This window comes from Hydra vulgaris, chromosome 08, assembly GCF_038396675.1.
Source record: "Hydra vulgaris chromosome 08, alternate assembly HydraT2T_AEP".
NCBI classification, from domain to species: Eukaryota; Metazoa; Cnidaria; class Hydrozoa; order Anthoathecata; family Hydridae; genus Hydra; species Hydra vulgaris.
Window position 1 is genome coordinate 53,158,640 of NC_088927.1, and position 26,361 is coordinate 53,185,000.

Consider the following 26,361-nt stretch of genomic DNA (forward strand, 5'->3'; position numbering starts at 1 on the left):
GAACAGTGGTGGTATCGAATTGCTGATCGCATTTAATTACACAGCAAGCTGTCACGAGAGTTCCTCTATCTGCAGATGTTATGCTACCTACTTGTTTGAAACCTTTACTAGCAATAACCTTAACAGGTTTTTGTGCGGTTGTTATTCCTGTTTTGTCCACATTATAAATACTTTCTGGACCAAACTGATCACGTTCTCGCACTCCAGGAATCTCCCGGAGATTCAGAAAAAATTCACTAACGGTGAATCTATTGAAAGCTGTTGCTCTTGCAAAGCTGGTGGCTTTTGGAGCTCGTAAACATAATTCTAGTTTTCTTTTCATAAAGCTCTGTAACCAATTGATGCCTGCCACTATGTTCTTAATCCATGAATCCGGACAAACTTTATTATTAGCAACAGCCATTTCATATGCTAATTGGCGAATTATTTTTGTTGAAAGGCCATAGTTCATCTTCGAAGCTTGAAGCAAATAATTTGATAAGCAGTCTTCTTCTACTGTGAAGACCTGTTGTGTATTAAATCTCGGTTTAAATGTAACACCCGGATTAAGTTTTTGCTTTTTAACATATCTTTTCAATGTCATACGATTGATACCAAACTCTCGAGCAACTTCATTGTTAGGTCTGTTTTTCAATAAAACTTCATCCACAGCTGCTCTCATTGTTTCGGGAGGTACCATTCCTCTATCTGTCTTCCGAATTCTATTTCTAACCATTTTCAATCAACACCAAATCTGAAATTTTGAAAAAAAATCATAAACGTTTTTAGAATATGATACAATAATTATATACATATATATATATATATATATATATATATATATATATATATATATATATATATATATATATATATATATATATATATATATATATATATATATATATATTCGTCACAAAAATACAGTAACATAACAAAAGAACATAAGTAATAATACTAATTCAGTCAATCAATCAATGAAGCAGCATTAATTAACTAAACATGAAGGAAAACAACGTAAAACTGAATGAGCGAGAAACAGTGACATAAATTTAGCAGCTACTTACAAATACAGACGCTCAGAATAAATTGACCAAGCGTCTGCTACGCACGGGTATCGAACGCCGACACCAAGCGTGCACCACTGCTCAACAGCCCGATCTTTTTCTTTGATGAGAACGGCAAGGAAAACGTAAAACAAAAAATTACTCTTGTTCGCAATAATCTTCTTTAAATGTTTGACCTTTCGTATTGACAGTTTCAAATCCAGCGGCAGCTGATACATGTTTATGTCTATCAAAAATTTCACAAAATTAAATCGAGTATTATTACTATATCTTGTTAAAATAATTTACTTTTTTATTTTTTATTATTAATTTTATTTATCTAGCAAATGGAAATATTTTTTCTTTGTGCAACGAATGCATTTCAATAGTTATTCGAATGTAATTAAATACAACAAATTATACGTATCATAGTTTTAGTATGGGACACCTTGATCAACCAGCTCCGTGAATGAGAGATCAAGGAACCCCTATAGGTATGCGTCATGTAATAATGGCTGTATCTCGCTGATAAATAACATTCAACGGCGAAATCATACCATAAAATATACGACGATAAAATGCCTAGTGACTGCAGTTGATATTTTACAAATATTTAACATAGTAATAAAAATATATGAATAACTCTCCTGTTTATCAAATTTACCATTTATCGTGAAAATCAAACTTTTATTTCTTAAGATTCGTAAAATTGATTTTTTGACAAAACAATAACGAAAATAAATAGCCAGAAGTATATGCTGAAAGTAGCTTTAGACGTCACGCATATATAATTATAAATAGATGATGTAGCGCTAAAAGATCAAGCTGCCCTACAGATTAAAGAGCCCCCAACTCCCCTACTACTTTTTGTTAAAGTTCAATAAAAAGTAGTTTTTTTAATTTATAATTACTTCCGTAAAGGAAGTAGTTAAGATTTAAGTTATTACAGCAAAAGAAATCCGTTTGCACATTTTCTTTTAAATTCATTTATTTACCCATAAAATTGAAAAAGTTAAAAACTTATTTATAATTTTACAAAACTAGGATCGGCGCCACGTGCACAACTAAAATCTAATCAATGGAGTAATACCTTAATAAAATAAACAAATAAAGCAAAAATGAGTGATACACATAGCGACCAAAAGAATTCGAAGCAAAATTAAAGGAAGAACAATAACATTTAAAAAAGCAAGACAAATATAACAAAAAGGGGAGAAAATGAATTAACTGACATAAGAAATAACAAATGAATGAGATAACACAACGTTTGACGATCAGAATGATGATAGAAAATAAAAAAAAATAATATTTTTAAATATTATGAGATAAAAAAAAAAAAACTTGAATAATAGCAACAAACATAAAAAGCAACAATAATAAAAATAATAAGATAAAGACCACAAAAAAAATATTCGTCAACATAAATAATATACAAATGTTCACGTCAATATAAATTATGCACAAAATTACACAACAGTATAAACAAAAATACCGTCTGATTATGTGTAAAAAGTACACATAATCAGACGGCATTGTAAACAATACACAAAACTACAAGATAATATAAGCAATCCAAATAACATAAATGAATAAAACTTAAAAAATGTTATTTTTGTTTTCTTTTAATAACGTTATTTTCGAATTTGTCGCAAAAATTTTTATTCTGTTAACTTTTAAAGCGTTTTTTTCTACTGTTTATTTGATACTTTTCTTCGATTTTTATTCTTTAATATTTTCATTGTTTTAACTTTATTTTTTTTATTTTTCAAATCTTCTATTCTGAACAATTTTTATTTATTTTTCTTTCGCTCTTTTATCTGATTTTTACTTTTCACCGTTAAAAAAAATGATTCCTCCATTTGCGATGTCATGGCAAAGTGAGTTAATATTGGGAATAATATTGGGAACATTAGCATAATATATGCTTGTATGTGGCTACATTTAAATGAGCTGTAAGGTGTTGCAACTAAAACTTTTAGTTTAAAGGGGAATAAAAAATTCCCAATATTAAGTTCAATTGAATAGTTTTATGTTCAATAAAGTATGTTTATAATGTGTCTATATGTCAATATATTTTTCGATAAAAAGATCATACAATCGAGTCATTTACAAATAGTTAAAACTAATCTTAAGTATATACCATGAAATAGCATTATTATTACAAATAATAATGATAATAATAATGATGATAAATTATAAGAATAAAAAGAAAATTATATGATAATAAAACAATATGAATTTTAAAACAACAATTGAATATAATGCATAGACAGGAAAGTTACAAACAGTTATGTACTGACAAAACGTAACAACCTACCATGTAAGTAAAACAATTACTGCAAAAAAAAAGTAACAATGATTTAATAAATATAATAATATTAATATCAATAATCATATAAATTAATATAAATATTTCATCAAAAAATAACAATTCAACACACACACACACACTCACAAACACATTTAGTCACGAAAAGTATAGAGTTTTCATAATAAATGAAGATAATAAAATAAAAAAGTAAGTCATCAAACAAACACTTAGTCTTTCAAAAATAATAAAATTTAAAAAATATTCTTTATGCTTTCTTCAAAAGCGGAGAAATTTTTATTTTATTTTAATTCTTTTTAATTACTTTCCATTTTCGAACGTTTTTTTTATTTTAACTATGGCTTTTTGTCTTTCCTTTTTCTTATCTCATTTTTTCTTTCTGTAATTTGTTTGATTTGGATTTTAACTTTTTTTTAGTTTTTGCTTTTTTATTTCTTTCTCATTCTTTTCTTCATTCTCTTTATTTTTATTTTATTTATTTTTCTTTTTTTACTTATTTTATTTATTTTTCTTCTTATTATTTTTTTTTCTTTATCTTTCTTTTTTTCAAATTTATTTATAAAATTCGTTATAAAAAAGCGTCCGCCATTCCGGAAGTCTCTGCACTGTCACTGATGTAAAATATATCTGGGAAACATATAAATGTATAACAATACATTTAATATAAATATATATATGATTTAAATGTTTACATCTTGTACGAGAGTATATATATATATATATATATATATATATATATATATATATATATATATATATATATATATATATATATATATTTATATATATATATGTATATATATATATATATATATATATATATATATATATATTTATATATATATATGTATATATATATATATATATATATATATATATATATATATATATATATATATATATATATATATATATATATATATATATATATATAAACTAATTTAAAACATCAGATAATTCGAATTCTCTCAATACTAAATAATTTATTTCAAATTTTCACCGGATTATAGGCACCGGCATCATCAGCAAATAATATAATACTAGCAGATAGAAACCCGTAATACAGGTTATGGTTGGTCTGTTACTTAATTTATAGTGACTGTTTTCCACAATTTAAAGTTGCGAAACCTTAACTAATACCCTTTTAGAAAAACGCCTTCAAATTAAAAAATTAAACAATCTGTAAAATTAGAATAAAAAAGTACGTGGAGGTAAAATAATTTGCCAATTATTTAACGTTATTTGAGTAATTTACAACTGACAGGTAATATCAGTGTAAGGCAACACAATACGTTTTTAGTTACTGACACAAAAAATAACACTTCGTCATGCTTTAAATTGACGAAAAAGTAAAGCTAAATTCTTGTTATATTTTTTAATTCATGAACTTTAATTAATAAGATTAATATGAATTGAAGGTAAATTTCTCATGAGTTATTAATTTTTTGATATCCCCTTGATACATGTTTCGTTAAAAAAGGAAATTGTCTTTAAAACGTTAAATGCACACAACTTAAATAAATTTATTATAAATAACTAAGCAATTGATTACAAATACTTTTCAAACAAAAAAAAGTTAATTTACAATCAAACATGTGTATAACACATTTAAAAAAATATGTAAGTTTTTTTTCCAACTCTCCTAAAAGAAAAAAAAAATAAAGCTTAGGTACTTGAAGTTTTAAAATTCCAGTTACAGTACAAATAAAAAAATTCCTATTAACAAATATCTAATAGCAAAAACACTGACTTAATTTAGTCTTCAATTCTGTGTCTAAACAATAAAAGTATTTAAATTTATAGAGGTTAAATTATCTACTTAACACCTTTATTAGATCTCTCTTGATCAACTAAAGAAAATAAATCTCAATTAAACTAACTTGATATAAAATAATAATAAGCTGTCTTACTGAGAATTATAAATTTCTTGTCTTTATTATTGACAATATAATTTTAAGTAGGACCTAAGTTCTTGGGCTTGTTGTATAAAATTATAAAAACCTACTTTTTTACTTTAAAGTCAACAACAATATTTAAAAAACATTTTAGTTACTTAAAAATAAAAATCCTTTTAAACTTACTACCTCTCTCTTCATTATTTTCAACTAAACAGAAAAACAAACAAACAATTGATAGTAAATTTTCACTTTGGTAGTAAGTTATTAAGTAGATTAAATAAATCTTTGATCTATTTAATCTACTCTAACAGTCTACAACTTTGTCATTAAACTATAACTATTTTCTACAACCTGGTATAGTTTAACATAGATATATTTTTTAAGTAATTAAAAATATTTAAGATTATAATATATAAGATTTTAAAAACCTGAAATTTTAAACCTACTTAAAAAAAAACAGATATATTAAAAAGTATTTTTTTCCATTTTAAAAAGTAAAAATGCTTTTTAACTCACTTTCTCCAATAATACTGCTGTCATCTAAACAGAAAAGCAAACAAATATTGAAGTCGATTCTTTCTTAAACCTCTTTAATTACTCCAATATTAAAATAAATATTTAATCTTTCTGGATTGAATTAATTTACGAAAATTTTCGTTAATATAATTTAAGTTGATATAAACATTTATCGAAATTGTATCAATACTAAAAAAAAAAATTAACAATACTAAAAAAAAAATTAACAATACTAAAAAACAAAAAAAAAATCAAATTAAGTTATAAATTGCATTTTTAGCAAAATCTTGTCTTGGCTTTTAGTAAATAAATAAAAACAGTAACTTCCAATAATGAAACTACCAATTATTCATTTTTAACAATAGACACCAACGTGAAGGTAAGCCAAGCAGTCTATCAACACAAAACATCACAACAATAACACATAACAATAGAATATTAACACCCTTGATCCTAAAATCCAGCGAAAATAACAAACCAAATTAAAATATGAAAGACAAAATTCAAAAACCAATTTAAAGTTAACTATATTTATCTTTTTACTAAACATATAAATACAGAAAAGTATATTTGCTTTTATATTCAATATTAGTTAATCAATTACTTCAAACTTAGGAAATTAAAACGCCCAAGATTTAAAGATCAAGGTTGCATACTCTCTCGTACACATTACGCTAAACATTAACAGACATTATGTGTTTCCAGAATAATTAAAAAAAGGCTAGACAACACAACCTAGTCCTAAAGCAGTAACACCGCCTGGCACTAAATGCTGCCAAGTCACACCTCTGCTATAGGTACACCGCTTGGCTAGCAAGGTTATCAATCTTGCTCAACATAATCCTAAATGACACAACTTTGAAAACATGGAAACAACATAATTTTAAAATATATACAACTATAAACAAATATGGTTTTATATAACACATGTAAACACATTTTATAACAATATTAAATGACAGATATATTTATCAAAAACTATGAAAAAAAAAAATTAAAATAATAAATAAAGTTATACATACAAGTACTCACAACCTACAAACAGTAAATTTTCGAAATGAAAATCTAAAGACTATAAATTAAGAACCTTAGAAAATATAACATTATTTGTGTAACACTTTTCACCTACCATACCCTGAATGAGATGTTTATCAATTTTGAAAAACAAACTATTAAATACTCTAGTTCTTGAACATGCAACATATAGTTGACCATGAGAGAAACACGGTTTTTTGAGATATACCCCAACTCTATCAAATGTTTGACCTTGACTTTTATTAATTGTCATTGACTAAGCCAATCTGACAGGAAACTGACGACATTTCAGAACAAAAGGTATATTAAAATCTGATGGAGCCAACTGAATTCGAGGAACAAAAACCCATTTACCACCAGAAACACCTGTCAAAATCTCTGCATCAATATAATTATTTTGAAGAGCACAAACTTTCATTCGAGTACCATTGCATAACCCAGCTTTGAGATCTAAATTTCTAAGTAGCATAATTAAACAACCAATTTTCAATTTTAAACAATGAGGTGGCATACCTGAAGGAATTAAGCTGTTCAAAAACTCAACAGGAGTTATTTCTTTCATTAAGGTCATCAGTCTCAATTTGATCAGCACTTAAATAAATTTTGACCTCACCCGGCAGACATTTAAGCACTTCTTCATTGATTGATTGATAATGAATCAACATTAGTTGGTGTTAAAATCACACGTTTAGAATAATCATTTTGATCAGCATCTCCAAAAATCTTTTCAACATTCGATTCATTTTCTCTAATAATGCACTGATTTGGTATTTCAATGCATCCTTTAAAAGGATCCTCCTCTTTGACAGGTATAGTTCCATTCCCAAGTTTTAGTAGCCACTGGGAAAACTCACCTTCCATCTTGCACTCTCATATTTTCAGTTAATGCAAACTTCTGCACCCATTGCCAATGCAAAGAACATTTTATACGCGATTCTACTATTTCAGCTGGTTGTCCTCTTTTCACAACAGGCAGAATTTGCCTGAAGTCGCCACCAAAAAAAATGATTTTTCCTCCGAACGGAAAGTTGTTGTTGCAAATATCTTTTAATAACCTATCAATTGCATTTAAGGCATGTTTAGGTATCATGGATGTTTCATCAAGCAAAAACAAACTAACTTGTCTCCAGAGATGCAAAGGATTGTCAGGTTCACAAATAGTCAAAAGAATTGAAAACAACTGTTTAATTTGCTTTGACATACGTGTTAAAACCGCCTCAGAAAGAGTATTCTGCCATTCAGTGTCATCTTGCAACAAACCTTTCAAAACACATGCTTCACGAAATGTTTCAAGGACAATACCATTAACAGTACGCACATCCTCCCATGATGTTGCACCTTTTGCTTGCAAAAGTAACAGTCTAAGAAAAAACAATTCTCTAGTTGGATTAATTTTATACATTCTTACTATCACCTTATTACCACCCCTTTGTCTAACCTTCCATTTACAATGTTTATCATCAAATATAAAGTGATAAGGAATGTCTACATAGGAATAGCAATGTGCTCTTTCATTTTCAGTATTTAACTTAAACCATGCCGTCAGGTGCGTATCATGTTGAGCTGCACGATCTAAAGCCATTTGTTCTGCTCCTTCTCTAAAATACACTAATTGATTTTCAGGTAGATGAACTTTAAGGCGTGTAATAGTGTGTGACATATGACTTATCGGATACTCGAAAATTCGCCACAATGCTTCAGGTGCACTTACATAACAACAATCTAAAAAAGAGTTTACTTCATTATGATTAATTTGTTAATTTATTAAAATATTGGCACAATCGTGATCCTTGTATATATATTTGTACAAATATTTAACAGCCTTAACAGACATGCAAGCTTCAACATTAATGTGAGCTTGATAATTTTTTGTTAACAATGGATTGTAAGGTACCACCCAGCAGTTATCTACATTGTTACCTTTAATATTGATAACCAAATTATTATCACAACATCTATAGCGTGGATAACCATTATGAACTGCTATTAGCATTAAATTCTTAGTTCATTATCCTTAGTTCGTTATCCTTAGTATCTTAGTATCATTATCCTTAGTTCATTATCCTTAGTATCTTAGTTCATTATCCTTAGTCCATTATCCTTAGTACTTAGTACAATCCTTAGTTCATTAAATTCTTAATTCATTAACTGTCTTAGTATTAAATTCTTTAGGATAGTTTTTGCTGCACACCCCATCTTTCATGCAGAGAGAATTTGGGTTCAGTATGCCGCATGGACTGGAAATCTTGCAAGTTTTAACGACGTCATAAAGGTCTCGATTAACAATCGGATCTGGAATTTCTGGAGATATTAAATTATTGATATCATGAGCTGTTTCAAACTTATCATCATTTGCAAAGTGAAGTTAAATATAAACATGTGGCAAACCACGCTTTTGAAACTCAATAACCTGAACATGTGTTACAATTTTCCCTAATACAACGTGCTTAAAAATGTCATTGAGAAGGTTATTTAATTTGAGTTTAAATACTCGAATAACCAAGTCTGGTCTATCATTTGCTGTCTGACCTGGATATAAATTTTCAGTTATCTTGCGCCATTTTGGGTTGCAAGTGAAAGTAATAAAAAGATCTGGTTTACCATACTTTTTAATTATAGCCATAGCATCTTCAAAGTTTTCTTTTAAAGCCTACATAAGTTGATGGCAAAACTACAACATGCTCTGGACTAACATTACGATCATTTCTAAGGTTGCTTACATGTTTGTGTAAGACATTATACTGCTCATTTCTCAGTTTGTTTTGGTTATTTCTGATGAAACCAAGGCATATTGCTGTTTCAGCATATTGCTAAAACAGCAATATGCTGTTAATGCGTATTTGTTTTTTGCCATAAAAGAGTGAAGAAAAAATTGTCTAACTGAAAGTTTTTAATTGTAATACTGAGATAATGTAACATGATTTCTAACCAATGTAGCACGTTCAGGGTTGTGAACCAATTGATTATGCTAACCAGCATCAACCCTCGGAAAAAAAAGAGGATAAACCATAGGATCTAAGTTGGCAGACATACTTGATATAGTTTTAAGAGGATGACCTTTTGGGTAAATAACAACTTCCCTGGAAGCAGATGCAGATGGTGTACCATCTTCACCAATAAATAAAACTGCAACTTCATTATGTGAAGGGAGAATATAGCGACGCCTATCTTGCCCTTTAAGTAAAGACATTTTTACAACTGACACTGAGCGACCTTCTATAGTTGCTCTACGAATTTCTTCATCTTCCACCTCAGCCAAGTTTTTAAATGCAAGAGCAAATGGGTTTTCTTCACTAATAATAGTTTGCAATCGAAATATTAAATCATTTAAGCAAAGATCATTACCACATTGTTGCATTCTAAAATTTACTGCTGCAAGTGGATCATAGATGTATAGTTGACAATATGTCGGCGGAACATCTTGATTTGGTCTTAAATTACCAATACGATGAAAAACTTGACCTTAAAAAACCAAATTCTAAAACATGGCGGCCCATGATTCATGGGTTGAACTACATTAGCTTCAAATGAAGCAAAAGAAAGACAGGCATTATAATTTCTAATATATTTAAAAAAATTCAGATTGGCATTTCTATCTGCATAGTTTCCTTTAAATAAATTTCTAAATCTTGTGGAAATGATGAAGGTTGCAACAAAACCACCTTTCCATTATGGCAACATAAAAAATATGTTTCATCAGGAAATTTCTTAGCACCGCAATGCTGACAAATATTATTCATTTCTCCTAAAAAATTATAATCTGGAATAGTATTACTTCTTGCTATACAATGCATTCTTTCGTATCTAGCAGCAATTCTTGCATTTTGTTGATTATTAATTTCATCTCGCCTCTTTCATTTCTGCGACGATTATTTTTAACTCGTCTAATCAAGCTCTCTTCGTTTGGGTTCGAATTATTTGCTGCTTGCCGAGCAGCATTTCTAGCATTTTGTCGATTGTTAATTTCATTTCACCTAAGACTATCTCTTTCATTTCTGTGACGATTATTTTCAACTCGCCTAACCAAGCTCTCTCTTTATTTGGGTTCGAATTATTTGCTGCTTGCAGAGCAGCCTTTTGTCCATTAATAATTTCATCTCGCCTAAGTCTATCTCTTTCATTTGTGCAACAAACAACTTGCCTATTAACATTTCCATTTTCTAAACTAATATCTGCTTCTAGCCTAATATTATCCATTTAAACTTCACTTTTAATTGAAAGTAGTAACAAAAAATCTTAAACGAATCCTGAAGATTGCTATCTTTCCTATATAATTTTTTTTCTACTCTAAATAGCACACACAAATAATAAAAATAATCTTATGACTTTAAAAAAATATATATATATATATATATATATCAGCTAGGAGATGTTTGAAAAAAATTAGCTTAGCAAATAATAATAAAAAAAAATTATTAAAAACATGCAATGCTAATAATAAACATACTGCCAACAAAGAAAAATTAAAAAAAAAAAACTTGCAAACCCTTTGTTGCAAACTTAAAAATTATTTCTTCAAAAAAATTATTAGCAAACGTTTTTTTCAAAAATTCACAAAACTTTATAATATATTGCTCTTCTATACCACATTAATACATCATCTGATAAATCTAAAATTCTGTAAATGAATAAGTAAATAAATAAGAAAAACATTACATACAAAAAATGAAAATCAATGCACTTTATAGAGAAAAGCTGTTGTGATTTAACAGAGTAGTAATTGTAAAATATTATTATTTTATGTTAGCTTTTACAAAACAATTTATGATGGAACATCATGATTCCAAAATATTTATAGCATAATCATATAGTAAACAGTGCTAAAGACAAAAAATCAAATTGAGATAAAACAAATTGTATATATGGTAAAATAATTTGTGTTGGCTTTTAGTAAATGATTAAAAGCAGTGATTTTAAATAACATTACCTATTTACCATTTTTAACAATAGACACCAACATGAAGATAAGTCCAATGTCTATCAGCTCAAAATATAACAAAAAAACATCACAGCAACAACACACAAAAATAGCACACACCATAAGTTAATATAAAATGTATATAACATAATTTAAGTAAGATAAAATTCATATTTAACAGAACTTAAGTAACAACATTAAGCAAAATGTTATTAAAATACATAATTATGTAATTTTGACACTAAACACTATCCTGTAACCCTCTGTTATAAGTACATCACTTTGCTGGCAAAGTTGACAAATCTTACTCTACACGTTTACAAAGTCACAGCACTTTGAAACAACATAATATAAACATATGTACCAACTTTAAACACAATAAATGTGTTTAAATATATATATAAGGTTAAATATATACCTTATATACATATTTAAACACATTTTTAAAAATAATTATATAACATATTAACACATACACAAACAATAAAAAACACTTTACATTATCATAAAAACACATTGACAAAACAACTCTAAAGCACTTACTACTGTGATCAAAAAGTAAGGTGAATTTTTAATTTAAACTTCCCGCCTTATTCGAATCGTCCAATCTTTTTTATTTTTAAGTTGGTAGGAATGTCATTAGCATTTGCGCCAAATTACATGTCAAACTCATAATTATTTTTTTTGTTTACGCTTGTTTCTGAAATACCAAAAGTGCATTTGGCGATTTTCACGATGTCTAATTTTGTTGAGCAAAGAAGTGCTATTAAATTTTGTTTGCGGAATGATATTTCTGCTGCTGAAACGAATCGAATGTTGCAAAAGGCCTTCAGTGAAGAGACTATGTCTCAAAAAAATGTTTACAAGTGGTACAAAGACTTCAAAGAAGGCCGAGAACGTGTTGATGACTTGGAACGCTCCGGACGACCATCGACTTCGATTGATGATCGCCACATCAACAAAATCAAAGAATTGGTGCTTGCAAATCGTCGGTTAACCATTGGAGACCTTGTTGACATGGTTGGAATATCATTTGGGTTGGTGCAAGCGATTTTGAAGGATCATTTGGGCCTCAGAAGACTCAAATCACGTTTGGTGCAGAAATATCTTAATTTCTTTGAAAAAGAGCGTCGCATTAAAACGTGTGAAGCAATGCTTTCTGACTATCAAGACTTCTACAAACAAATTATTACTGGCGATGAGACTTGGGTCTACGCATACGACCCTGAAACAACCGACCAATCGAGTGAATACCGTGGAAAAGGCGAGCCGAGACCGAAGCAACCACGTCAAAGTCGCTCAAAAATTAAGGTCATGTTGACTGTTTTCTTTGATTGTTGTGGTGTCGTGCACTACGAATTCCTTCCAACTGGCCAAACTGTCAACAAGGAATATTATTTAAGCGTTATGCGACGTTTGCGTGAAGCTATTCGCAAAAAGAGACCGGAATTATGGGCCAATAACTCTTGGATTTTGCACCACGATAATGCGCCTTCGCACACAGCACTGGTTCTTCGTGAGTTTTTCGCCAAAAACTCTACCCATGTTGCTCCACAACCACCGTATTTGCCCGACTTAGCACCGTGTGACTTCTCGCTGTTCCCAAAGCTCAAGAGACCACTCCGGGGAAATCGTTTTGAGTCCATTGAAGAGATCCAACGTGAATCGGCACGCGCATTGAAGGCTATCCCTACCGAGGACTTTTCGGCATGCTTCGAAGACTGGAAAAAACGTTGGCATAAGTGCATTGGGGCCGAGGGGATTATTTTGAAGGGGACGATACAGATTTGGAAGAATAAATAAAGATTTTTCATATTATAAAAAAATTCACCGAACTTTTTGATCACAGTAGTATAACCACATACACATATATATCAAAAAAGCATAAATGCAAACAATAAACGTGTACAAACAAAAATTTTAAAAATGACGCGGGAAAATTTAAAAAGATTCAAAGTAAACAAAATATATATTTACAAACAGTACTCCTTACCTTTTTTTTCATAAGAACTGTAATCCTCATAACAAAATTTAACCTTTACGTACAATAACATGTGACATGCCATTTCAGCGTTGGCACAAATTTTTAATTTCCATACACCTATTTTCCTTCTAAAAAATAAAATAATAAAACTGCTAAAAGAAAAGCTAAAACAAACAAAATATAAACGATTTAAAAAATTAAAATCCTTTCTACTTAAAATCCTTGCTACTTCATCTAATAAAAATTTAAATCCTTTCTACTTTATCTAATAAAAATGTATTTACAACTATTTTATATACTTACTTTATTTTTAGTATGATCTTAACGATGATTATTTATCTTAGTATGATTCTTTATGTAATATATCTAAACTAATAATTAAATTTCATAAGGAAAAAAGTTTTAACTCGCATTAGAGATCTTTCTAAAATGACCGCATGCATTTTGAGTACAGTGATATATTGCTTTTATTGATGTTATTATTCTAGTAGCTATCCAAATAGTGTTTTTTTAATTTATTGAGAAAATTATATCGAGAAATTGAGTTTTCAGTTTTAAAAGAATTAGGGAGATTGTTCCAAGCATTGGTGCACTGATGTTTAATTGATTCGCTGCCAAATTTTATTGTCCTAGTATGTTCTACAAAGATATTGTTGCATGAAGAGGATTCTAGGAAGTGAGAATGTTTGTTACATATTTAAAGGAAAAAGTTCTTAAAGGAAATTGGAAGTTTATCATGAAGATAATCCCATACAAATAAACAATTTAAATAAGTAATATTGTCGTTAAGCCTTAGAATTTTAGACAATTTATACAGTAGAGAAACATAGTCAAATAGGAAACTTTGAAAGTGAATAATTTTAAGGGCTTTGTTTTGAAGTGAAACTAGCTGGTTTAACGGACCTTTTTTTTTACCCCAAATCTGGCATACATACCTAAGGTGCGATCCAAATATGGCATGATAAATACTCATAAGTGTTTCAAAATTTACGAAATGTCTGATCTTGGCTAACATTCCAACTGATCGGCCAACACTTTAAATTAGAGAAGCAAATCTAAAATTATAATAACTGGTAATTTAGTTAAAAATAAATTTATATTATATTTCACTGAAAAATTAAGAGTATTTCTTGAAGAATAAATAACAAGATAGAAAAGTTTTTGACTTTTTTGAATTTTAGAATATTATTTATAACCAACTACAAAAATAATAATTAAAGATGCAGCGTATTTTTTATCCCACCACTCCCTCATTCTTTACTTTATAAAGGATCAACACTCTATATTAAAAAAAAGTGGCGGAATGGGGGATGGAGGGGGGATTGGAGTTGTTGATGGCGAGCTTTTGCCCTAAATTTAAGCTGACACCTTTAGTGCTTTATGAGATATGGGCCCTCTGTTTAACCTACAATAAGCCAAAAAATCATTGTTAGATGTCTAAATTCATTAAAAAAGAAAAAAAGTTAGGCATGATAAAAGAAGTAAAAATATCAAAGATTAACACTACAAACCAATTTACCTGTTGTTGTTGCTTTTTCTAGGGCATTGTTAAAAATAGTCAAAATCTGTATGAAAAGACATTTATTGCAAAGACAATTACCTATTACACAAAATTAAAAATAAAAACAGCTATATAGGTGCAAACAAATTTTGCAAATTGATCAGAAAATAAAATTATTCTTACCTTGATTGCCACAAACTAATTTCTTTTTAAACAATAAGCTAATGATCAACATAGCAAACTTTAAACAATTAATATTTACTATGTTAAAACCATATTTTAACAGTAGACAAAGTGAAAATATGATAGTTGGTAGAGCACCAAAATATAACTAAAGAAATAAAATAACAATTAAATTTGCAATGCGATGCGTATTATACCTAGCTCTCCCAGACCCTGATATCTTTCATTTTGATTACTATTTATTTCAGCAAGCATAGGTTTATCTCTTTCATTTCGACAACGATTTATCTCAGCTCACCTAACCTGGTTTCTTTCATTTTGAGAAAGCCTTTTAATTTCACTTATTAAATTATCAGACATAATTAAGCATCAAAGGAGTGTGTAAAAACAATACTTAAATTAATAAAAGTTAAACTTTTATTTTTGATTGAAATTTGGGCTTTCTAAAACTTATCCAAAATACAGTGTAAGCAAATAAAACATAGCATAATATAATAATTTAATTCTATTCAACCTCTACTATTAGTTATATTTAAATTAGACGTATTAAAATAATTTAGCAATGTAAAGATATTATATTTCTATCAAGAACTTATACTAAAATTATAAAAAAATTGATATAATCTGTTTAACTGAATAATGTTATATTTAAAGTAGTTATTATTAATTATTGACAAAATATTATAAGCATTTAAATAAAAAAATAAAAATTAATTAAAAATATTATAAATTTTAAAAAAAAAAAATTTTTTTAAATTTCTTTTAAAGTAATAAAATAATCAATAAAAAGTAAAATAACAAATTCTTAGATATAAATATTAAATAAATAAGTATATAAAGATAAATTTGCACATATTTGGTACACATTGAGTATATTCAGCTTTATAAATAGTTCTTTGGAGTGAGTCAAACGGCCTACATTAGATATTATTTTCATTGCATGTTTTTGTTTATTAAAAAGTTTTTTAAGTTTGATTTGATTTGTGCTACACCAAGCAATGTTTGTGTAATTCAGATAACTATGAACAAAGGAGAAATATAACAGTTAAACAAAAATGAAAGAAAATAACCAAAAACCAAAAAAAAAAAAGGTAAATAAACAAAAATGGCCTTGCTTTATAAAGTAGGCCAATATTTCTTGAGATTTTGCTTTCAAGATAATGTATATGATTTGTCCAAGTAACGTTTTCGTCGAGGAGTACTCTTAAAAATTTTAATAAATTTTAATTCTCTTTTTATAAATTGACTGCCAATATAAAGTTTTGGAAGTTTTAAAGAGATTTTATTGTGTTCATGAAGGCGATGAAAAAAAGAATACTTTGTTTTATCTAAATTAATTGATAATTTATTTGCATTAAGCCATTCTGTGAGTTTTATGAGTTCCATGTTAACTGAATTAAACAACATTTTAATATCGTGACAAGCGAGAAAAAAAATTTGTATCATCCGCAAACAATATAGTGTCAAGTAACTTACAAGATTTGCTTAAATCATTAATATAAATTAAAAATAAGGGTGGTCCTAAAATTGACCCTTGTGGAACACCACACTTTATATTTGACATTCTAAAGAAAAAAGGTCAATAAACTATACATCTTTTTAACATTTCTTTTAGACACATTCTTTCAAGAATATTTTTTCAACACATTTTATGATTACACTAACTACAAACAAATTTAATTTATGTGTTTTATCATGCCAGTACACAACTTTACTGGCATGGACATCATTCGTGCTCTCAAGGAAGCCATGTCACATTATAAAAAAGTAAATTACTTGGCTAACAAGGTATTTTGCTATAAACTGAGCCAAGTCACAACAATATGAAATCTTGCAAACAACATAATAACCTCTTAAAAACTATTAACACACACACACATATATATATATATATATATATATATATATATATATATATATATATATATATATATATATATATATATATATATATATATATATATATATATATATATATATATATATATATATATATATATATACATATATATACATATATATACATATATATATATATATGTATTGATGTTGTTTTATTGTACCAAGTTATGATACAAAGTCTCTTGTTTGTTTGAGAGTGATCAATATTAAGTAAATTGTTTACAAAATTGATTATTTGAAAAAATATAACTTTGTGATGGAACATAAAGTTTCATGCCCTTCGGCAATCATCAGTAATATTTTATTCTTTAAATTAAGAAAAAACCGTTAAAAAATACAAAATACAGAAATTGACAGACAAAACATAACAAAGTAATGGAATGAGTTCTGACATCAAAACAAAAAAACAAACAATATTTAATTAATTAGAAAATTGATCAATCACCCATGTCGAATAGGGCGAGAAGAAATTTGTTTCGATGCCTGCACTTGGATAGCATTTCACTTTTTTTGTTTAGCAGATTTTTATTTTTGGAAAATAGAATTTCATATTTTTTGTTTATGCATAGTTTGCAGGACTTAATGGTTGGGTTGTAATTGAATTGCCTAATTATTTTCCATTTACCAACTGGGTTTAAATTGGCATCTTTTAATTTCCAAAATTCTTTTAATAATTCGGTGTCGCTTTTGTATTTTAGAATCTTAAATGATTTTATATGGTTGGCATAACTAATTTTGAATGGTGTTTCACTTATACCGGTGTAGGATTTGTCGACAGGAGTGTTAGTAGGATTATTGGAACTTATATTGGCTTAGTATATATTATTTTTTGTTCAGGATTGGTTTGATAAAGGGCAGGTATTTTTATTAAGGCAAATGCAGTTGGTTTTAGGTGGAATTTTTTTGTTGTTCATAATTTGTTGATTGTGTGCGTTTAAAAAAGACTTCATATTCGGCATACAGCTATAGCTTATTTTTATCGTGTTTCTGTTAAATTTAACTATTGCATTTTCATATTGAATGTAATATAATTTTCTTATATTAAACTTAAGTAAGTTAGGGGAGAGTGGCGCACCATGATACTTGGGAACCATGAATTATTGTAATTGTGGAGGCAACTTAAGAGTTTTTTTGCATCAAGGTATTTTTCAAGTTGTTTAATTTTTATTCTGAAATATACCTAGCTATTCTAATAAGGTACTACATGATTGCATAGAAAATTATATCTGGCTGAATTCCTATATTCTCTATGGATTTTGATTTTTGCACCGCATAGACCACCAACTGGGTCATTTACTGTTAATGGACTAAGAGTATGATTTTGCTACTTAACTATATTAAAGTTCTTGGAAGTTTTAAAATATTGTATCAGTTTCCGTAACTAAGGCAGTAACTTAGTAGCCTGAAGCTAATAAACTTAATAATAAACTTTCAAAACAACTTCTGCAAGTTTATTTTTGTGAAACCACTTTGCGTTTTTATTTGTATATTCGCTGTCAACAAATCTTTATTATGTAATTACAAAGTTACGACATTAAGGAACAAAAAAAAAACTGAAATTAAAAAAAAATGAATCTGATATATTAAAATGTCATTTTTTTTAAAAGACATCAATTATATAAAACTTAAAAAATTGAAGAATTCCAAGTACGTTAAAATTTGTATCACAAAAAAAAATTGTAAAAAAATTGTAATTTTAATAAACATATGTTCACGATTTTGATTATTAACATTAAGTATACAATGGCTATTGCTTTTGGAATTCTTCATGTTACATCAGGATTTGGAAAATTATTTTATAGATAAATCAAAACTTCATTAGCCTTGCAATACTCAACACTAAGTTTATTATTAAGTTTATTATTAAGAAGTTGAAACTCCCTAACTTCTCAGAAATTGTGCAACTTTAACTATATTGCGAATAGAAATCATAATGAAACTATTACAAATTATAACCTTTAAGCTCGTAAAAAAGACGTTACCTGGTATGTAATTTTAAATAAAATTTGTTCAATTCATAAAAAGAAAAGAGAGTCTTCTTAGTTTCAGTTTTTCTGATACATACAGTGAGCTGCTTAGCTTAGCAGTTAACTTGATCAAATTGACTTGTTAGTTCCATGAAAATTGCATATTGAAATTCTGAAAAGAAAAGCGAAAATTCAATTAAATATTTAATTTGTGATTTTTCAAAATTGACAAAATATTTATTACTAATTGCAACTTTTAACTGTCCAAAAAGAGAATAAAATTCAACTACTTTTTCATTTTCCGTCCTGGAAAATAATCTAAAATTTGATGGTTGATTTCTTTCTAACTATATAAATGTTCTTGGGAAAATAAAATAAATTTATCATTTTTAAATCTTGAGTTATTTGCATTGGTAATTATTTAAAAACTTTGGCATATATATAATTCTGGCATATATAAAATAAAAATAAAATATGGCTGATGATTGCCGAAGGGCATGAAACTTAAAGTTCCATCACAAAGTTGTATTTTTCCAAATAATCTTTAAAAAATTTCAAAAAACTCAACAACCATATATATAAATATATAATTATATATATGTATATATGTATATATATTTATATATATCTATATATATATATATATCTATATATATATATATATTTATATATATTTATATATATTTATATATATATATATATATATATATATATATTTATATATATATTTATATAAATATATATATATGTATATATTTATATATATATACATATATATGTCTTTTTGATGAGTCTTACAACAAAGTTTTAAAGAAAGGTCAAATGGACTTACATGTGCGCTATTGAAATGAAGAGAATACTGTTTTTACAAGATATTATACTTCAGAGTTCATGGAAAAAACTGCAGTCCAAAATATGTTCAAATCCTGTACGACTGGTTTAAATGATGAAAATATGCTTCAGGTTGACCCAAATGTAAATTAACTGTTTTTGGAAATGCTCAACAAATAATGTCATAACAATGAATTAAGTACACTCATTGATATTGCCTGTGGTTTACATACTATCAATGGATCTTTACAAATTGGTGCTAAAGCTACAAATTGGAACTAATAATATTTAAAAACCCTTTAAGAAATACAAAAAAAGCATCAACCGAGCTGGCAAAACACATTAACACAGCAACTGGGAAAAATGTCAGCTCTTCTTTTATTCAACGGCACCTACTTAAATTGGGATTAAGAGGGTGAGTTGCAATTCGAAAACCATTGTTCAGTGTCTCAATAAAGAAAAACAACTTAAACATGCAAAACAACACAAAGATTGGGCCCAGGAAATGTTTAATGGGGTTCTGTACACCAACAAGTCCAAATTTGAAATTTTTGGAATGAAAGGACGCCAATAGGCTTGAAGAAGAATTAAAGAAGCCTATCATCCTGAGTGTTTAAACCCTACTATTAAACACAGAGGAGGCTCTTTACAAGTTTGGGGCTGCATTATCTTCATCAGGAGTAGGTGATTTAATCAAAATTGGGGGGGGCAACTCACCAGGGAACGTTATGCGGATATCCTAAGGTACCATGCTGTATTATCCAGAATGAGACTAATAGGACATAATTTTATTCTGCAACAGGACAATGACTCAAAACATTGTTCCCAAGTGGCAAAAAGTTATTTAAATGATTTGGCAGAGGAAGAAGTACTGGAATTGATGACCTGGCCTCTGATTGAGCATATTTGGGATTACCTGGACAGAAAGAAGGTCGCACATGCTCCCCGAAATGCTGAAGAATGTTTTGAAGTACTTCAAAGAGAATGGCACAACATACCCCAGGATTTAATAACTAACTTGTATGAATCTATTCCCCGGCGATTATTGGATGGGATTTAGGCAAAAGAAGGTCATAGTAAATATTAAGAGTTTTTTATGAAGTTTGACATTAAAAAGTTTGTAATTGTTCCATATTTTGTGTGAAATACATGTATTTTAATAAGTTTATAATTTAGAACTACAAACTTAAATATTAGAGAAGAATTTTCCGGGATTTTTTGAAAAAATGTAAGTGGTCTAAAACTTATTCACAGAACTGTATATATATATATATATATATATATATATATATATATATATATATATATATATATATATATATATATATATATATATATATATATATATATATATATATATATATATATATATATATTATATATATATATTTTCTTGAAAGTAACAAGCTTCATTAACAGTTTGTCAAAAAAATAATCAAATTCTCTGTGATATTCAACCATAAATGATGTGGAAATACACACCAGACAGCGAGCAACCAACGAAGACAAAGGGCTTTTCTCAATAATATAGTACACATTGAGGAAAGAAAATCACGTATTTCCTTTTTGAACTTGTCAATTTGAACATCAGTCACCTTTCTCTTACTCTTGAGTTGCTGGAGATAATACTTCAATGAAATACTAAAATCAGGGTGATTCCATGTCAAATCAGCAGGCTCATGTCAATCATGTTTTGGATTTTGATAGGTTTTTTATATGTTATGGGGTTTATAAAAATTAAGAAAATCTGAAATTCGGAACCTCCAACCCCTTTGGGTTCTTGAGATACTCAGGATTCAATTTTCTTATTTATTCTGACTTTTTTGTTGTTAAATTGCAATAATTTATGCGCCAAATGAGGTATCATCCTGAGATTTTGTACATAGACAATCTTGTTTTGGGGTATTTCGATGGTCAAAATGATGGTCATTTTTTTTTAGGCATTGTTATAACTTGCAAAATAAATATTAAACATCACTTTTAATAAAAAATATATTACTGCATTTTTCAACTTTTCTAAATTTTAAGTAAAGCTGATATATATGCTGAGTCAGCATAAAATTTGTTGCAAAACTATTTATGACAAAACTAGCTATTCTTAATTTTATGTTGTAAAAAGATATTATTTAAGTCTTTTTGAGGGCAATAATAAACTTGAAATTATTTTTTTTTTTTTTTGTGCCTAGGGTAGGTTCTAAGAATGAGTAGGGGGCAATTAGACTCCCCTCCCCTCCCCAAAAATAAAATAATTATATATATACATTAATTATAAAATTAGTTAAATTTTCCAAATTAAATATTTTTCCAAAATTGATAATTTTAGAGGCCTTATGGAGCAATAATTAGAAAAAATATTTTTAATTATTGAAGCTAATTTTGTTTTGTAAAATACAAACATTTTTTTAAGTATAGAAACTTTACTAGGCTGTAATCCAAATGCATTTATAAAAGACATTTTTTGTAAAAGGCTATATTTATAAAAGACATATTTTTTTCTTTTATAGACAAAACCTTTTATTTCCTCATTATTATATTATTGCTTCTGATTTCATGTTGTAAATATTAGTTTCCTGTTACTTTGCAGAATTTTTATATTTACTTAATTAATAAATGTTAAATAATTACTATATGATCTGTAAATAAAATAAAAATTAATTACCCTTTAATCATGTATAAGAGGAAGTCATATTATTATATGGCACATCCATTGACACATCCAATTATATGGATATTTTAATAAAATGTATAAATAATTTACTATAAACTAAATAAGGTTAATGATATTTCTATCAAATATTTATTTTGTAAAATAATTGAAAACTAGATTTTTTGATTAAATTTAAAAGTTGAAAAATATGTAAAAGTGTTCTATTGGGTTAGAATGTAATGTTGAATATTACTAGCAAGAAGACAAAGTCTTTTTGAACTATCAACATTTTTAAGTGATGAAAAACACAAGTTATTATGGAGAGCTGGTTTAATTGATTGTTGAAAATTTTTTACACTAGTTTGCTATTATCATAGAGTACACTTTGGAGTTGCATTTAAAAGAAAATTTCAGAAATGCTGTAATTTATTTAAAAAACATGGAAATCGAAAGAAAAGTGTCAGAGGCAACTTTAATATTATTTTCATGATAAGAATAATTTAAATAGTAATTAAATAAACTAAAATAATAATAAGACAACAAAATTCCTTTTTAAAAAGAAAATTCAAACATTTTTATAAATTTAAAATTTGTTTTTTACAATGATATTAGTTTTTAGAAATGATTGTTTGTTTGTTTTTATAGAAAATAGTAATTAAATAAACTAAAATAACAATAAGACAACATAATTCCTTTTTAAAAAGAAAATTCAAATATTTTTATAAATTTAAAATTTGTTTTTTACAATGATATTAGCTTTTAGAAATGATTGTTTGTTTGTTTTTATAGGAAATGGGAAAATACCGCTATCAATAGCAATAACTCTTAAAACACAAGATGTTCCTGTTGTACCTGGATGGAAATTATGCAGTAAATGTAACATAAGGTTACACAAGGTTACCTTATGCAAAAGGCTAGAAAAGATGAAAAAAAGCAGAGAAATTTGTATAAACCATCATCAAAAAACGGAAAGTCGCTTTCCAATGAAACCATTGATTTTATCAAAGTGACGAGTACACACAAATGATGCCTGGAAAAAAAAGATTTTGTCAGTATAAAGTACAAACAACACATGCAATAAAGACTAATACTTGATGATGAGAGTATTTTGATTAATTTAAAAAAACTCCATGTAGCATTTAAATCGGAACACTAATTTAAATGTTGCATTTTCAAAGTTTTGCAGCCTTTGCCCAAGGTGGTGTGTAACCACAAACTTGTCTGGCACTCACAATGTGTTTGTGTCTGTATCTATCGTCAGAATGTTAAGTTGTTAACTGATGCTCTTAAAATTGACAAAGACTATAGGAATTTAATGGAAATGATTGTTTGCAATCGGGATAATCTAGAGTGCATGTTACATTGATGTCTTCTTTGTCCTGGTATTACTGCTTTAAGAGAATTCTTAAAAGCAAAATTTGAATACAGTGAAAAAGAAATAACAATTAATCAATGGAAAGGTACTGATAGAACTACACTGTTAAATCAAAAAGTCAATATTGAAGATGTTATTGACCTTATACAATAAAATAGATAAACTTACATCTCATTCACTTATAACGAAAAGTCAGGTCAAGTGCCTCAAAGACTGTAAAGAGTTTTTAAATCACAATGAGTGTATAATTAGGTGACTTTGCAGAGAACTTTCAATTTATTGTTCAGGATGAGGTGCAAAGTTACCACTAGAATAAACCAAAATGTACACTTCATCCTATTGTTATATACTATAAATCAAATGGTAAACTGATATCTTCATTTCATCAATCAGTCATTTTGCTTTCTTTCTGATGAAGTTGAACATGATGTTTACTTTGTATATAAAATACAACTGCTCATTATCAATTACATTAAAGCAAAAATTATACAAATTAATAATATTATTAATAAGTAATAATATTAAAAACTTCACTGATGGATGTGCAGCACAATATAAAAACTTTAAGTACTTTTATTAATCTTTGCCATCCCAAAGATGACTTTTATACTGATGCTGAATGGGTTTTTTTTTGCCACAAACCATGGTAAATCTGCTTATGATGGTATTGGAGGCACTGTAAAAAGACTAACTGCACAAGCCAGTTTAAAAAGGACAATGACTGGACAGATTTTAGGACAATGACTGGACAGATTTTAGAAGTAGATGTTTGAATTTTGTGTAACCAATATAAAAAACATTCAATTCATTTTGGTTTATAAAATAGAAATAAATGAAGTTCGACAATCATTACAATAGTTTACTATGCGAAGAATTTTGCCAGTAACAAGATGCTTCCACTATTTTATACCAATTATTAAATATACAATTTCTTTTAAAAGGATGAGTCAATAAACTGATGCTCAGACATTTAACCTTGTGCAGATACCAAATGAGCTGGTTGTGCAGCTGGTCATATATAATCATATGGATTATGTAGCTTGCAAGTATGACAATTTTTGGTGGATTGGAATTATAACCAAAAAGATGAAAAAAATTGAGATTATAAAATTCAATTTGGTCCCATCCACATGGTCCCAGCCCAAGTTTTATTTGGTCCGCAAAGGAAGATATGTGTTGGATCCCATCAAATCATATTTTATGTACCATTAATCCGCCAACTACAACAAATGGTCACGTATATAAAATTTCAGAAACTAAGTTAGATGAAAAAAATATATAGTATAAATATAGAAATTATAAAAAAAAAAAATAAAGGTTTATAGAAAAACTTCTGATGCATTATTATTTTTATATTCGTATGTTATTTTTTCAATATCAGTTAAGATACAACTTTATCTGAGTATGTGTAAATGGCACTCCTCGGCTACAAAGTTCTCCTAGTCACTTTTCTTTATGTTTTTAACAAAAAAAAAAAAAAAAGAAAAAGAAGGGGGGCTGGTAAAATGCTTAATTACCCCCCCCCCCCTCCTCCTCTTTAGACTTTAAAAATGCCTCCAAAAAAATGATCAAAGTGACATTACCATTTTGACCATCAAAATACCCCAAAATATATGCCTTTATTATCTAATTTACATGCAATTATGGTGGTTAAAAAAATTTTCAATTTGAAATTTGTCTCTGCCATGTGGAAGATTGTCTATATACAAAATTTCAGGATGATACCTCATTTGGCTCATAAAATATTCCTATTTAACAACAAAAAAGTATTTTGCAAAAAATGCTGAGTCAGAAAAAATAAGAAAATTGAATCCTGAATATCTCAAAAACCGTAAGGGGTTGGAGGTTCCAAATTTCAGATTTTCTTAATTTTCATAAACCCTATAACATACTAAAAAAATAGCAAAATCCAAATCATGGGCTGACATTTCATATTTTTTCTGCTGTTTTGACATGAAGTTACCCATCAACCTTGCAGTTGAAAGCCGGTATGCGCAATTAAACAAATCTAATTTTAATAAAAACATTGCAGTTTTGTTATTTAAAAGAAACATCTAATCGAATGAACTTCGCATAAAAGTTGCGTAGTAGTACTTTAAAAGTAACCACCAGAAAAGGAGACATTGGTTTATCAGTTTGAAAAGAAACTAGAAGAAAAAAAAATAGAAAGATAGAAAACAATATTTTGTGATTTTTTCTCAAAATTTTAAAAATAATATAAAAAGAAAAATTCAGAATATTTCTATGCTA

General features: G+C 27.7%; 2 protein-coding genes across 11 annotated transcripts in view; one reads left to right on the forward strand and one right to left on the reverse strand.

The window, feature by feature from the left end:
* LOC136083965 (TNF receptor-associated factor 5-like) overlaps positions 1 to 26,361 on the forward strand; it is a 144,043-nt gene that overhangs the window by 106,755 nt on the left and 10,927 nt on the right. The window lies entirely within an intron of this gene.
* Positions 1,185 to 15,396, reverse strand: LOC136084134 (uncharacterized). The gene is made up of 7 exons (XM_065804281.1): positions 15,225 to 15,396; positions 14,641 to 14,760; positions 13,715 to 13,833; positions 5,769 to 5,792; positions 5,439 to 5,459; positions 5,174 to 5,204; positions 1,185 to 1,272 (listed from the first exon to the last, which is right to left on the reverse strand). Exons 2-7 carry the CDS (start codon positions 14,718 to 14,720, stop codon positions 1,185 to 1,187), a joined length of 363 nt encoding a protein of 120 aa, XP_065660353.1. The 5' UTR covers positions 14,721 to 14,760; positions 15,225 to 15,396.